General features: G+C 43.3%; 1 protein-coding gene across 1 annotated transcript in view; it reads right to left on the reverse strand.

Annotated features, from left to right (window-relative positions):
- Positions 1–7121: 7121 nt before the first annotated feature.
- The window catches only part of LOC126235321 (esterase B1-like), a 107182-nt gene continuing 97031 nt past the window's right edge, over positions 7122–17272 (reverse strand). The window contains exons 8-10 of the mRNA XM_049944047.1: positions 16384–16507; positions 12089–12221; positions 7122–7319 (exon numbers count right to left, since the gene is read on the reverse strand). Coding sequence (XP_049800004.1) covers positions 7172–7319; positions 12089–12221; positions 16384–16507 — 405 coding nt within the window. The 3' untranslated portion in view covers positions 7122–7171. The remainder of the gene's footprint in view (positions 7320–12088; positions 12222–16383; positions 16508–17272) is intronic.

Here is a 17272-nt window from a genome sequence, read left to right on the forward strand (position 1 = left end):
TGTCCCTTCAATGGTTATTCCCTCTTTTCTCACGGTAACCTCCCCCTTGGCATTCACCTGTCAGAGATCCGAATGGAGGACTAACAGGAATCTTTCGTCAATGGAGAGATCATCATAACGCTTTATCAATTACAGGCCCTGTGGATACACGTCATGTCTCTTTAATACATTTATTTCCATTTCCTTCCTTATATCGTTGATTATTGGTGATTCTTCCGCGTGTTATGGGAAATTGCCCACGCCAAGGGCAGGGGAGTGCCCTGAACATCTGTCTGTTCCTCGCCCTCTTTGACAAGGCCGTTGGCAGAGCGAGGGCCATTTCTCATGCTGAAAGTCTTTGGCCGCCATTGCTGACGATTTTTATTCAAAATGTAAGGAGTGACCGAGTTCGGACCCTGGGCCCATGGCTTTTTGATCACTACTTAAAAATGCTATTCCTGTACCAAGGTCTTAGATTAGTACTTGCTGCATAAAAGGTCTTAAAACCGTCGTAAAGCAAATGTCACGAAAAACAGCTCTGAAGGAAGAAATAATGGCAACAAATTACAAAAGGAATAATTACAGAAGAATTTTTTCAATGGTACGCCAAAGGCTGGTGATCGGATTACCAATATCCCCTAATTCCGCAGCGATATTAACCGGACATAAAAAACTGAAGACTTGCCTCAATCTATTCGAACCAATCTATGTGTCCATACTTGGACAGGCACAGAAATGTACTGCCGAAAAGTGTAATAGTGAATGGTGGAAAATGGCCATCTAATAAGAATGATCTGGGAAAACTCCGTTTAAAAGACGTCTATAAATTCTGTAATTCAGTAGAATTTCCGAAAGTGTGAATTGCACTCATAAATTCCAAAACAAATACTGTACTAAATTTAAGGCAGTAACCATTGAAAGGGAAATCAAGCAATATTTAATAAGGCTTTTTCAGGTCTACTTACTTCAAGACACAACAATCGTTACACTGAATGTCGCCAATTTTCTGTAGTATATATACTAATATCTACTTTTCCCTGCAGTTTTGCTCCGTCTTCCATCATGGAAGTTTTGCTCCCTATAGCGCCATGGAAGTTATTACGTAATGTCATGACACCTGTTCTACTGTGATGTCTCCACCTATGAGTGCGGTTGGTGGGTAGAGGAAGAGAGGAGAATGACGTAAGGCAATCAGTCCAGGTACATGTAACATGTTCGCTACCATCCTAGTGGAATCTTTTCCATTTCATGACTCTTTGGCAGGTTGCATGTCACTTTCGCTGCTTATTTTATCAGTTATCTTCTCGTTTTGGCTCATGAGGTGAGTGGGCATCTGTCCAGACCATATATACCACAGAAAAATCAGAGGTGGTCATCAGGACTCAATCTCTGGTCCTCCTATTAACCTGCAAGTGAAGCTGATTACTAGACTGTGAAGGATATCTTGTTTTCCTAGTTTTGTTGTGGACATCCTGTAAGGATTGTAAACTATTCTCGATCAAAAACATTTTAAAAAACAACTGGATAAATGCTTCTGCTCTGACTGTGTCACTGCATGGACGCAAAAATGATGGAAAACGTGCCATTTCTGTACTTAGAAGAATAAAATTACTTTGATGAGTTATTTAGCTAATGTGATGATTTTTATTGAAATGTCATTTAATTATTACCTGCATTTTAGAGGATTTTCAGTTAGCGCCGATTTCTGGAGACCTTTATCACCCAGCCACTGACAAGGGAAAAAAATTTTTTTTGCCTTGTAAGAGACATCAAACTATCATGCTATCCCTTCTAGCTGTTATTATTTTTCATATCTTCATTTCCTCAGAAATTCTGTGGAGAACCCATTTCTTACCTTTACATTCTACATAATGGTCAACAGCCTTCTGTGACACTTGCAAGGTGACAGTCCATTTCTATCACCTTCCATGAGCCACAGATAAAGTGATAGTGCAGTTTACCATCTTCCACGGTCATCTCCTCGACGAGACGATTCGAATGATATGTCACGTCCCATACTTTGGGCATAACAGACTTAATTTGCGTATCAAATGGCAATGAAAGTGTACTTGGCTGACAGGAATACGTTAGTAAGTAATCGCTTTTCCCATTTGGAGGAACATACATTTTGATAGCAACGCAGACCTGCAACGGAGAGTAGGCGACGAGCCCCTGCACAACATTTTCCTTTAAAAGCCACTTTGCAAACCCGTCTTGAAGGATAGGGATGGGTCATAAATATCACGGCCGCAACGGATGCATTGTGGGTCTCGACAGATTCGCCTAGCTTATTTCGCCACAGGGGACCAAAGGCGCGTTTACTTCCTCAGGTATCCCAAGGGAGAGGCGACTGTGCAGTTAAAACTAATTGAATGGGCTCCATTTTCAGAGACAGAGAAGGAAATATGTAGCTAAAACAGCAAGCGGAACTCACGTGAACAGTTCATGATATCTACATAGGGAAGGGAAACTGCACCCTCTACGTCATTTCCCTACAGAGGTGGAGTTAGAGGATAGGACGACTGAAAGTAATATTTTGAGAGTGAGAGAAATAATTCCTGTACACAGCAGTTTGGTTGGTAGACTCCAGTTTCGGAGGAAGCCAATGTTCTTCACAGGAATAGGAGACGTAGCTCGATATACGCAATTTGCAGACAAGAAAGGAATCTTTCTCCGAAACGTTGTGTTGACACATGGGGTGCTTAACTCTCCGTGGGATGTGGCGAGAGATTTATTCTGTGGTGACTTTGATCGAAATGGACTCTAAATAGATCAGCGTTAAACATGCTGAGAGTATTGTATATTCTCCAAGTGGAGAGATCGAGAAGAGTCGTGTTAGTTAATAAGTCCTTGCAAGAACTGCTCGGGCACCATTGTGTATGTTACCCCACCAACCAGGCGAGTGTACACAGCCGTTATAGACATACGAGGGACAAACAGTCTTCTGCTTCACGGAAGAACTCGGTTAGAGTATACAACTGACACTTCAGTCCAGAACAAGCAGTTTTATAGGTTGACAGGCAGCACGGGACAGATGCAGTCACCTGACGTCTTGCACATCCACGACACACCATGCAGCAAAGGTAAATGAAGCATTGCAGTCGTGCAGGAAGAACATCAAATACAAGTATGATACTGTCACAAGCGTGCCTCCCCGTCCAGTTTGATTTGGAGTATTACACTAAACCCTCCTTCGTGTTATTTATAGCCATGTAAGATCGTAATGTAGAACGCCAGTTAGGAACGGTTGTCCAACTACATTAATTGACATTCTTGAAGTATAATATATTGCAGAATCGATTTCTGCAGAGTTTCCTTTATTCTTACGTGTTTGTTTTAACTTATCGGGTAGCACAGCGTCGTCATCTACACTGAAGGACCAAATAAACTGGTACAACTGCCTAATATCGAGTAAGGCCCCGCAAGCACACAGAAGTGCCACAGTATGACGTGGCATGGACTCAACTAATCTCTGAAGTAGTGCTGGGAGGAACTGACACCATGAATCCTACAGGGCAGTCCATAAATCCATAAGACTACGAAGGGGGTGGAGATCTCTTCTGTCGTGTCCTAACATAGGTGGGAGAGGGAGAAGGGGTTACTGGTCAGTCTGCGCTCCAGAGCGGTACAGAGCAGAAGGCAGAAGGAAAATTCACAGTGAAGGCATTTGATTGTTTTCTTCTATCTGAGCCAACACTGGTACAGGCATTTACTAGAAATGCAGTTGGTGAGACTTGGTAGGGAACTCGTTGTGGAGACTCTTGGACAAACAGGGTTCTGAAATAGTTGTTTATTCCAGCAGCAACACTGAAGGCTAGTTCTAGGGTTATAAAAAGCATGAATAACACTGTTACAACAGAAGCCAGTGCAGAAGTCTCAGGGGTGGATGATAACCACAGTAGCAAACACTAGCAGCATCTTAAGGCAACAACTTAGTTGCAAAACAAAACATACTGAATGTGACACTGTTCAAACAGGCACTCCAAGTGAGAGAGCAGACTTACGTGGAGCTGGACCGAGGCTGGAGTCGACGGACGTGAATTCGGCGCCCAGATCGTCTGACTGAGAACTCCGCCAAAATGCGGAATCTAGGGGTTTTAAAGAGTCGCGTGGGGGCACTGTTTTTCCCACATAAAGCCACCTAGCCAATCCCGCAGGTCTCTTGAAGGCACCTGCCAATCACGGTTTAGTTAGGTCCCCTATACTGCTCCTAAGGCAGTTGCACTAACTAAGTCAGTATTTGGTATCAACACTGTTCAGCTGAAAGCTAAACTTAACTGTTCTGCCAAATAAGGCTTACAAAATTATTGTTATACGTCATTTAGCCCCCCCTTCTCAGGCTCCCCGGAGTAGGGACTGCTAGGTCAACAGTTTTTTGGCGTTTTCGCTCTCTTTCTAACCATTGTGAGCCTACTCACGTCACTGTTCTCAGGGCTGGTATCAAGTTGGCTTTATACGCTAATACGTGCCTGCTGGTTACAAAGTTATGCGGTGACAACCTACCACAGCGTCTAGACGACATATGAAGTTACATGCTAATTCCTTGAAGAGTAACTAGCGCCCTGGGACCGCGTCTGGAGGTGTCTGCATTTTCGCAAGGCTCTCCCCTTACGGTTTACTTCATGTAACAATATCTCTCCTAGTTTCGTCTGCCCTCAGCATCGTCTCTGCTTCCGTGCCTTGGAGCGCCTGTCCTCCTTTCTCACAGCTTCAAGATAACACTATAGTAGCAAGGAACAATTAATATATTACACTTATGAACAGCGCGTTGCAAGGCATCCCAGACATGCTCAATAATGTTCACGTCTGGGGAGTTTGGTGGCCAGCGGAAGTGTTTACATTCAGAAGAGTGTTGCTGGAGCCACTCTGTAGCAATTCTGGACGTGTGGTGTGTCGCATTGTCCTCCTGGAACTGCTGAAGTCCGTCGGAATGCACAATGGACATGGATGGAAGCAGGTGATCAGACACCTGGCAGAGTCGTTTCTAGACGTGTCAGGGGTCCCATATCACTCCAGCTGCACACGTCCCACACCATTACAGAGCCTCCACCAGCTGACATGCAAGGTCCATGTATTCGTGAGGTTGTCTCCATAACCATACACGCCCTTCCGCTCGATACTCGCCCGACCAGGCAACTTGTTTCCAGTCATCAACAGTCCAATGTCGGTGTTGACGGGCCCAGCCGAGACGTAAATCTTTGTGTTGTGCAGTCAGCAAGAGTACACAAGTGGACCTTCTGCTCCGAAAACCTATATCGATGATGTTTCGTTGAATGGTTCTCACGCTAACACTTGTTGATGGCCCAGCACTGAAATCTGCAGCAATTTGCGGAAGGGTGTCACTTCTGCCAGGTTGAACGATTCCCTTCAGTCGTCGCTGGTCCCGTTCTTGAACGATCTTTTTCCGGCCGCAGGGATGTCGGAGATTTGGTGTTTCAGCGGATTCCTGATATTCACGGTACACTCGTGAAATGGTCGTATGAGAAAATCCCCACTTCATCGCTACCTCGGAGATGCTGTGTCCCATCGCTCGTGCGCCAACTATAATAGCACGTTCAAACTCACTTAAATATTGATAACCTGCCATTGTAGCAGCAGTAACCGATCTAACAACTGCGCCAGACAGTTGTTGTCTTGTATAAGTGGTGCAGATCGCAGCACCGTATGCTGCCAGTTTACATATCTCTGTATTTGAATACGCATGCCTATACCAGTTTGTTTGGCGTTTCAGTGTATAACTATCTGATACTTGCATCAAGATTCGTGTGTCCTTTTCTCAGTTTAATTATCAGTAAACCATTTCTATTCTGAATCATTTTGGAAACAACCTGATAATAAAAACAGTATTTCACAATATAAAACAGTAGGAAACAGGTTATTTGTCCTAAAAGTGGGTTACCTACTCTCGTTAAATTAAATTCCGTGATCGAGGAACTCTTTCAGGAATCCACAGGTAACAGTTCTTCTGATGTCTAATCAGTTCCGCGATTCATGCTCCCTACCTGGAAGGACCAGAACAGAAACACTTCTATATACACTCAAAGCGATCCTTGCATGTCAGGTGGTGGGGAGCAGACTGTAAGAATCGCCAGTACGATTACACTGTATTGCAAACACTTGGATGTTCTTATTTTCCAGTTTTCTGAAGTCCATGATTCACTTCCAAACACTGCGGTGCTACAGACGCACATTCTTAGAAACATGATTCTCAACCTTAAGTCTTACGTTTGTTATTAGTAACTTCTTTCGGCAAGGAGTTTCCCTGTGTGTGCATTGACCAAATATTCAAGGTTAAAGCACAGCAGTCAGTCGCAAAATCAATCATTTATTGAAGCAGATCTACATTTCGTCTACTATGTAGTCATCATCAGTGTAATTACTTATATACATATACCTCCAGAACAAATAGTATCAACTATACGTTGCAACTGCTACTCTGTTTGAGGTGCTAAACTGTTAGATATAAGAGAACATAATATTTGAATCCAGTTCCCCCTTCTATATGCGAAAGCAAGACTAGTGTTATATTAGCAGAGTATTTTTCAAAGAATGTACGCGAATGCTATTCTGAAATGTATTTTAGAAGTAGTGTTTGAATGGTATCCCAGACTCTGGAGAACCAAGAAGCTCTTAACACATTCCATCATAAGACGTACAAACTTTCATCTGAGCTACTCATCGCGTGGACTGGCAGAATACTATGACGGACGCGGTGTATGATGGAAGTTGCGGGTAGACCATACTGTTTTTCCTTTCGTAAAACTAAACAACATTTTACCTTACAGGAGTAAACACTAGATGTGTACCAGATATCAGTGAAACTGAGTGACAGCGATGACAAGCATGTACCGTCTCATCAAAACAACTCAACATATCCTTCACAGAAATCTGGAGAATGTTTTTTCTTGCGTTTCTAGAAAGCGAAGTTTTTTTCACAATAAGTGCCTTGAACAAAGTCTCAAGTTGGTGAATTTTTAAGATACCTGCAATACTGAAAAAAGAACTAATACAAATTTGACAGTTTTCCTGGCAGACAAATGGAAAGAATACACCGAAAATTCATTCAAAATGGTATGTTTTATTCATATTTTGTTCTGTATTCAGTCACCAAAATATTCATAATGATGAAAAGTGCGATTTAAACAACAATAATTGGTGTACAGAACCACAAATTGTCACTGACGGCAGGTTGTTAAAAAGGGATATTTTTCCTCCAGAAATCCATACGCTTCTTTGCCGGGTCAAGTTTCAAGGAGAATCTGCTGCCCATGTGGAGGTAGTTGTGCATCCAACGCGTGTATGGCATCCAGAGTGTCGGGAATCCAAGCGTGGAAGGTCGTCTGAAACAATGAAGGACAATAGTTTTCAACAGGTGCTGCCCCACAGCTCGTAAGTATTTGAAAAAAAAAATATTTATTTCAGAACAGCCAAGAGCTGCTGATAAAATAATTCTTTAATAAATATCGGTTTCTAACATCCGATAACCCTCAGGTAACACAAAATTATTTATAACAGACTACATGGCTACGCCATTACTGTAGCGTCCTACTGGGAAAAAAAACTTCCTGCGTCACTTTTGTCAACAGTGAAATGCTGTTTATAGTGTCATTATATTTTACTGAATTTTTGCCCTGCTTTTCTTTAAATCTTGTCTACTTTTTATTCATCCTATATGGTATAGGTCCCGGACTAGGGAACAGTACCCAAGTTTCACCAAATGATGTACGAGTGGTGTTCAGTAAGCAATGAAACACATTTTTTTTTCTCAAATCAGGTTATTTTATTCCGGATTTCAATACATCATCTTATTCCTCACTCTTTTGGTTACAAAACGCTGTTTTCAACGCAATTTCTGTTCAATGCGATGGCTTTCGCCACTCTACTTGTCAATGGCTTGCTGTATCAGCAACCTCATCAGCATCCACGTACTGTTTCCTGCGGAGTGCATCGCTCATTGGGCCAAACAAATGGAAGTCGAAAGGTGCTAGATACGGCTACACACATTTGAGTACCCCATCTGGTGTTTGAGCGTTACCAACACAGACTTCCATTTGTGCAGCGAGTTGTGATCAGCTGGAATGTGTGTACACACATTGTAACACTGCAGGCTTCACAGCTGTGTGCGGCCAGCTGGCACGCTGGAGATCGAAAAGGTTTCCGCAACCTTGTTGCTGTGATGACAGACGCATCTCTCAACGACTCGCCGTGTTTTTGTTCACTGCCAGGTCTCTGTGTGCATTCTGCATGCGCGTATGAATATCTGTGAGGCTGTGGTTTCCTGCCAAAAGATACTCAATGGCAGTTCTGTGCTTGGAACGCATCTCTGTCACAGACGCCATTTTGAAGGCAACGTGCAGCGCCGCCACCTGTCGGAACTTATTGAAACTACAGGGGCTCAATCGCGAATATTCCATGATGTCTCACAACGAATTCTGCGTTTCTTCAACCGAAATCGACCGAGAAAAAAAAGTGTTTCATGTCGTGTGGCTTCCTGAGATGTAAGGGGCAACAATTAATATGATAATATTTCTGGAATCTACGCTCTTGGAATTTTAATAGAAAACATCTCTGTGATGTACAGTCCCTCCCTTCTATCACATGTCATTATTATTTATTATTTATTCGAGGCAGAAACAAATACAATATAAAATCTAGTAGGCGCTCTATGGTCAACGCTTCTCAACACTCACAGTTGATAGTATCCACAGGGAAGTGTCATTTCTGGAAATTATTCCTCAATCTTCCATGTCCAGAACGAAGACACTTGGGTGAACTCCACACAATCAAACTCTGTTCTGTCTAGGTAGGACGGTTTCCGAAGGAGTTGGCCAGGTAGAGTTACTCGCAAGTCGAGAAACCCACAAGTGTTTCCCAGCTGTAGCTGCTCTTCTTTGAAAGACTCAAGTGGTCTTAAGGAAACTTCTTTTGGACCTCATCATTGGGGCTGCCGGAAAGTGCCATGTAATGGATGGTTTTCCTGATGAGCTTAATTTGTTCTCTCCGCGTTGACAGCTACTTCGTAACGAATATCTGGTGGAGCCATCTCCACCAAATGGTAGAGTTTTACAAGTGCTGTAGATTTCATACAACCTGTAACAAGCCTACGCGCTTCGTTGAGTGAATTATTAACTAAGTTTGGGTGGGTTCATTTGTAGCACAAGGAGCACACATTCTCTGCACCACTGTAACATGTTGTTATGCCATCGTTCTCAGAGCTTGAGGGCGAGATCTCCAAGTGCTAACAGTGAGCTTACAAGGATATTATTTCTGGGTTCGTCCTTCATTCTCGTATTCTCGCAGTGCTATTTGTACGTCAGAGTACGTTCCAGAAATGACGCCCAGATGTTTACTAATTGTATCCTTTGGCGTATGATGTTAAGTTTGCAACATGCCTCATTGTGCTAAAGATAAAACCTATGTATAAAACCTATATACGTGGGTTTTAGCTGGGTTTGCACGAAGCTGATAGAGAAAGACACTCAACTCTCTGAATCCATCTGTCGGGTGAACTTCAACTTCTGCAAAAGATTTGCCCTTAACACACTAATGCCATATCACTGGTATCTAGGAAATTCCTTGTGTTCGCTGAAAGTGGTAGATCAGTAGTACAGATGTTAACACTGGTGAAAAATCTCTTCCTTGGACAAGTCATTTCTTTGAAATCTCCATCGATAACGCTGACCCTGGAAGTTCCATGAAATCTGTTTTGCAGTGAACTTTCATTAACTATGGTAAAACCATACTCCTTCGTTACCCCGTAGATCCTTGATGACAATGCGCGGTGATTCACAGTGCCATAAGCAGCCGTCACGCCGATAAAAGCTAGTTCTATAATTTAGTGGGATTAAAAGCTTCCTCAGTAAATTGCGTGAAACTGACGACCTGAGAGGTACAGCTCTTCTCTGGTCTGAAACCTGCTTCTCCTTGTATTAGAACTGGGTCTATAGCGAGCATCAAATGATTGAACAACATTCGCTCGAAGATTTTGTGCATATGGCACATCAAGGATATAATCACACGTTGTTGAAAAGTGCCAAAATCCACTTTCTCACTTGACCGTCGAAATATCTGATCTGCTCCGTGGTGAAAATCGATAACCATTTTCATGAGACTAGTTTATTTAGTAAACATGAACAAAATGCTCTGCTCTCCTTTCGATCTTCCCTGTTCCTCAATCGATGCTGTCTGATAAGGTCCCAGACTGCCGAGCAGTATCCAAGAACTGGTCGAACTACGATTTCGTTAGCTACTTTCATCTACATCTACATCTACATGATTACTCTGCTATTCACAATAAAGTGCCTGGGAGGGAGTTCAATGAACCACCTTCATGCTGTCTCTCTACCGTTCCACCCTCGAACGGCACGCGGGAAAAACGAGCACTTAAATTTTTCCGTGCGAGCCCTGATTTATCTTATTTTATCGTGATGATCATTTCTCCCTATGCAGGTGGGTGCCAACAGAATGTTTTCGCAATCGGAGGAGAAAACTGGTGATTGAAATTTCATGAGAAGATCCCGTAGCAACGAAAAACGCCTTTGTTTTAATGATTGCCACTCCAATTCACGTATCATGTCTGTGACACCATCTCCCCTATTTCACGATAATACAAAACGAGCTGCCCTTCTTTGTACTTTTTCGATGTCATCCGTCAGTCCCACCTGATGCGGATTCCACACCGCACACCAGTACTCCAGAATAGGGCGGACAAGCGTAGTGTAAGCAGTCTCTTTCTTCGTGGGAGACTTACATTTCCTTAGGAGTGTTTCAATGAATCCCTGAATCCCATCTTTGTGTCTGTCTGTACAGCTAGTTCTATTTGGTAGCTGTTTCCAGTGACTGACCGCTAAACGTGTTAACAAACAATGGCAAGTCTTCCCATCACAACACGTGTCATTTGCCTATGTAGAGAGTTAACTGCCAGCCCCTCCACCGAGCAGTGACGTTCTGCAGATCGCCCAGTATTTCGCTACAATTTTCTAACTTTACGACTCCTGTACATACAACCGCTTCATTCGTGAACAGTCCATGGAGCTTCTGATGATATCCGTTATGTATTTTTGTACACTGTGGATATTAACGAATCTAAAGTAATAATTTCAGACAATATGGCCCCGATAAGAAATAAGTGCTGCTCACACACCAAACCATTCAGCACAGAATCCTCAAAAATTTCTGCAGGTTTGTCAATGGACTTAATATTCGCCATCTGTAAATTTTATTGCGTTCGACTGAACAAATATCAGAATTCTCGGCCCCACAAAACAAATCGCACTTCAAGGAGAAGCTTGTTCTGGGACTATGAAGATGTGAACATTAATAAAAATCGACAAACTGCAAGGACGTATTCCTGACTGCAGATGAAAGAAAAAAGATCCTACGAACATGCGTCCGGAAATGCATCGTTGCCACGGTAGGTGGATCTGATGAATGTCAGTTCCTCTGACCACATGCCGTGTGCTGCAGGCTGTGTGACTGATGCAGCGTATGTAAGCAGCAGAATGGTCCGGCGTTCATGCCGCGAACAAGCCAAGATCGTGTTTGTGTATGGCCAAGCAGATGGAAAAAGTCGCGAGATAGCACGGCTATAATAAAACAAGCACCCTCACAGACGCCAACTGCGTCACTCAACATTTCGAGTGCTTTTTGGGCATTTGTGTGATCATGGGTCCTCTCAGACAGACGAACGAGCAGGGAGGACCCGGACTGTGTGTACGCCAGATCTGGATGACCGGATTCTACAGGATATCGACACGAACCCAAATACAAGCACTGGGCAGGTGGTACGCCAACATGATGTAAGGCAGAGTACGGTTATGTGTGTCTTGCATGACAACGGCTACTATCCCTATTACCTGCAATCCCGTGGAGGCCACTTTGAACATCGGTTGCCACATGGATGCGATGTGACTCTGTACTTCGTCGCGAGAGGATTTATTGTCGTTGCACGCACACCGTCCACTTCCAGAGACAAGTTCATAGGACGTTATTTGCTCCATTTACAGTCAGGAATCCGTCCCTGCAGTTCGTCGGTGTTATTAATGTTCACCCTGCGTAAGAAAGTTTATTACCCCTTTCGAAAATTTTCGCTATGAAGAAAATTCAGTACCCAGATTTTGCGAAGTTTGTCCAGAGTTTCACCAGCAGTTGCCTCGTCCTGCCGTCCTTCGTCTTGATGTCCCAGCTGGGGCCAGTGTAGTTGGCGTTGAACAGGTAGTAAATTTCAATGCAGTGAGGTGCACCTGAAACATACGATAAGTTAGCAGCTTACAGAAAGACAGTATATAAACACGCATATATCTTTTCTGTTAACTTCAGTTTTCAGTCTCATTTATTTATTTCCGAAATACATTTATTGACCAGTGATTAATGATATGGGATATCTGAAAACTCTCAAGTCAGTTGTATATTTGTGGAAATTCTTCAACATGATAAACCAATGTACACTGACGGAAAAAAATCGCATCACCAAAAAGTAATTAATGTAGAGTAATGAAATTTCTGGAAAACATTTGTCTAGGTAATATACTCCAGTGATTAACATTGCAGGATGATAGGTTAATGTAAGCGCGCAATAAGCCATTACAAATGTGAAATGCTTGTACATGAATAACCGGCGAATGACATACTGTAGACGATGTTTGTTTACAACAGCGGTATGTGGGCGAGTGTTATCCAGTTGAAAAAAAAAATTCTGGAATTCTGTCCATGATTGGCAGCACATCAGGTCGAAACACCAGACTTACGTACAAATTCGCAGTAAGTGTGAGTGGGATAGCCAAGAGGGAACTCCGGCTGTCATACGAAATCGCACCCCAGACCATAACTCCAGTTGTCGGTCCAGCGTGTTTAGCACGCAGACAGGTTGGTTGCGAGCCATCAACTGTCTTCTTTCTAACTCACACTCGACCATCACTGGCACCGAGACAGAACCAGCTTTCAACAGAAAACACAATAGACTTCCACCCTGCCCACAAAGAGCTCTCGGTTCACTTCACTGAAGTCGCAGAAGGCGGTGATTTGGGGTCAGCGGAATGGGAGTTGCAGGGCCTCTGGCATGGAGCTGTCCCAAAAGTAACCTATTTGTAGCAGTTCTTTATGTCACTGTCGTGGCAATTGCTTCTGCAGATAATATAGTACAATGCGCCAGAGTCATACGCCGAACACAATAGTTTTGCTTCCAGGTAGTGCGACGTGGCTGTCCGGAGCGCAGTCTTCTTGCCACCGTACATTATCGTGGCTGCATCTGCCAGCGATCATATACAGTGACTATATTCCTGCCAAGTCTCTCTGCTGTATCGCAAAGCCGGCCGGTGTGGCCGAGCGGTTCTAGGCACTTCAGTCTGGAACCGCGCGACCGCTATGGTGTCAGGTTCGAATCCTGCCTCGGGCATGGATGTGTGTGATGTCCTTAGGTTAGTTAGGTTTAAGTTGTTCTAAGTTCTAGGGGACTGATGACCTCAGATGTTAAGTCCCATAGTGCTCAGAGCCATTTGAACCATTTTGTATCGCAAAAGGAACATCCAGCTTCTCGTATCCCTATTACCGAACTCGTGCAAATTTAGTGAGGTGCTGATAGAGGCGTCTTTGTTGCTTTAAAGACATTCTTGACTAACATCAACTCACCACGTCCAGACTCAACGTAACTAACGCTCACGACCTTTACAGCGTGCATTTAAAGCAAACCTGATTCGGATCCCCATTTCTGAGCTACTAGCCACACTCTTATACGAATGGTGCGAAATTTGAATAAACATCATCTTTCAGTTGTAGAAACACGCCCACCAACTTCGCACAACCCCTTCTTGGTGTTGCGATTTTTTCCCATCAGTGTATAAATTATGCATAAAATGTGCCACATATTTTAGTGCAAGCTTTTGCATGTAGATACATTTAGGCGTATGACAGGGCCATGACTAAAACGTTTGACGACCACTGCAATTTCCCTTCATCTGGAGGACCATAACCTCGTAACTATGACAGAGGTCGCCCAGAGTACTGCATGAACGAACGCACTTTATAAATTATTCTCCAATGGCTCTACTTCATCTAGCAATACGCCTGAAAGTACTACCCTAAAGAGCACTTACTTGGATTGTTATTCTCTTTCTTAGAGTGATAGATTCCATGACCCTGTTTGATGTTTCATCCCTTCCAAACTTAGTAGCATATTGACGAGCTAGAAACTTTCGGTTGTTAAAGAGCTTCCATAAGATGGGTGCAACTTTATGTAGTTGGGTCACTAGCAGCCTTCTCCAATTAGATGCAAAAATCCCTATTTTATAATCCGTTGGTCGAAGGTTTCTTAAATAAGCGTCTTCAATGGCGTAATTCAGATGGCAGAATCCAGGTGTATCAGGTACAAATTCTGAGTCCATGTTTCTCTGACACGCACTCTGAATTTAAAGACAACTTGCATGAATATTTTAATAGGAGCCGCTTCAGTGTCAACGACATTTATCAGTATTGGCCGAAGATATATGACGTTATATTGTTACAAGTGTGTGAACTGCAGTTTTAAGGTCATCGACTTTTGCTTGTCGTTTAGCATTTAGCAACGTTTCAGAGAACTTGAACGGTCAAAATCAACGGTTCCAGTGTGCGCGAGCAACTCCATATTGTCCCAGTTTATTATTCATCAGATTATTATTCTATAATTTGAATGAGACTTTAGATGTCAAAAATAGCCTTCGATGAGAATATGTCATCAAACTGCTATGTTCAAGAATCATAGGGAAGATTACTCATAGTGTTTTTGCTTCGTCACTCAGTTCCCGCAAGCACACATCAAAGCATAACCAGGAATATAATTAAATGTAAAAATGTATAAAATTTTTGAAGTGTCTGTTCTACCAGTCGTATATTTATACTTTTATTTACTTATTTAAATTTTGTAAACTTAAAAAGAAATTACAATTATTGTTGCACTGGAGGACATAAGATTTGTAAGTATTCATACATTGAAGAGCCAAAGAAACTGCTACACCTACCTAATATGGTGTAAGACCCACGTTAGCAAGCGGAACTGTCGCAACACGACGTGGCATGGACTCGATTCATGTCTGAAGTAGTGCTGGAGGTAACTGACATCGTGAATCCTGTATGGCTGTCCATTAATCCGTAAGAGTACGAGGGGGTGGTGGTCTCTTCTGAACAGAACTTCGCAAGGCATCCCAGATATGCTCAGTAATGTTCCTCTCTGGGGAGTTTCGGCGCCAGCGGAAATGTTTAAACTCAGAAGCCACCCTGTAGCAATTCTGGACATGTGGAGTGTCGCTTTGTCCTGCTGGAATTGCCCACGTCCGTCGGATTGCACAATGGATAATGAATGGACGCAGGTGATCAGACAGGAAGTTTACGTACATGTCACCCGTCGTCAGAATCGTATCTAGACGTGTCAGGGGTCCCATATCACTCCCACTGCACACGCCCCACACCATTACAGAGCCTCCACCAGCTTGAACAGTCCCCTGCTGCCACGCAGGGTCCATGGATTCATGAGGTTGTCTCCATACCCGTACATGTCCATCCGCTCGATACAGTTTGAAACGAGACTCGTCCGACCAGGTAACATGTTTCCAGTCATCAAGAGTCCAATGTCGGAACTGGCGGGCCCAGGTGAGGCGTAAAGCTTTGAGTCGAGCAGTCATCAAGAGCACACGAGTGGGCCTTCGGCTCCTAAAGCCCATATCGATGATGTTACGTTGAATGGTTCGCACGCTGACACTTTTTGATGGCCTAGCGTTGAAATATGCAGCATTTTGCGGAAGGTTTGCTCTTTTGTCTGTTCAGTCGTCGCTGGTCCCGTTCTTGCAGGATATTTTTCTGGCCGCAGCGATGTCGGAGATTTTATGTTTTGGCGGATTTCTGATATTCACGTTACACTCGTGAAATGGTTGTGTGGGAAAATCCCCACTTCATCGTTACCTCGGAGGTGCTGTGTCCCATCGCTCGTGCGCCGACTATAACACCACGTCCAAACTCACTTAATTCATGATAACCTAACATTGTAGCAGCAGTAATCGATCTACCATCTGCACCAGACACTTGTTGTCCTACATAGGAGGATGCCAATCGCAGCGCCGTATTCTGCCTATTTACATATCTCTGTATTTTATTACGCATGACTTTATCAGTTTCTTTGGTGTTTCAGTGAATATTCCATATTACTACAAACTGCAAGGCTTGACAGGAGTAAAAACATATTTGATAACTGTGTATTGTTACTAATAATTATACATTCTGAAGATGGGCAATGTCGGGTGATATTGGTTACGATTAAAACCTTGTTATGTGATTGTGTCTAAAATGAATAAAAAGGAAGAGTCATTGACTTTTGTCTTCCAAAAACAAGATACGTATTAGGTCAAGCAATTAGTCGGTTGAAAACAAAACAATACATACCGTATTCTGTGTATCCCCAGCCGTCGTAGTCGTAATGGTAGTAGTAGACAGGCGCTGAGCTCACCTTCACCAAAGCCTGGACGAAGGCTTCGCAGGGCTCGATGTAGTAGATGTCCGATATCATCTGCAAAAACAATATCCAGTAGTAGTGCGTCAGTCTACTAAAGCTTCATCACTGGAACGCTGTAAAACTGTACAACTTAGCAGGCCGGAGTGGCCGAGCGGCTCTAGGCGCTACAGTCTGGAACCGCGCTGCTGCTACGGTCGCAGGTTCGAATCCTGCCTCGGGCATGGATGTGTGTGATGTCCTTAGGTTAATTACGTTTAAGTAGTTCTAAGTTCTAGGGGACTGATGACCTCAGAAGTTAAGTCCCATAGTGCTCAGAGCCATTTGAACCATTTTTGTACAACTTACACTGAGATGATAACAGTCATGGGGTAGCTCTTTGCACTTACACGGATGCCGACAGTATCACGTACGCAAGGTATACAATGGTAGTGCTATGGCGGAGCTGTCATTTGTACACAGGTGATTCATATGAAAAAGTTTCCGGCGTAATTACAGCCGTACTACGGGAATTAACAGATTTTGAATTCAGAATGATAATTGGAGCAAGACTCATGGGACATCCCATTTCGAAAATTTTTATGGAACACAATATTCCGAGATTCACGATGTCAAGAGTATGCCGAGAATATCAAATTTCAGGCATTACCTCTCACTATGGATAATGCAGTCGCCGCCGGCCTCCACTTAACGACCAAGAACAGCACCAGCTGGGCAGAGTTGTCAGTGCTAATAGACGAGCAGCACTGCTTGTAATAACCGCAGAAGTCACTGTGAGCGTACGACGAACTTTTGTCAGCTCAGTGTATATTACGTGTGAAC

Source organism: Schistocerca nitens, chromosome 1 (assembly GCF_023898315.1).
Source record: "Schistocerca nitens isolate TAMUIC-IGC-003100 chromosome 1, iqSchNite1.1, whole genome shotgun sequence".
Taxonomy (NCBI): Eukaryota; Metazoa; Arthropoda; class Insecta; order Orthoptera; family Acrididae; genus Schistocerca; species Schistocerca nitens.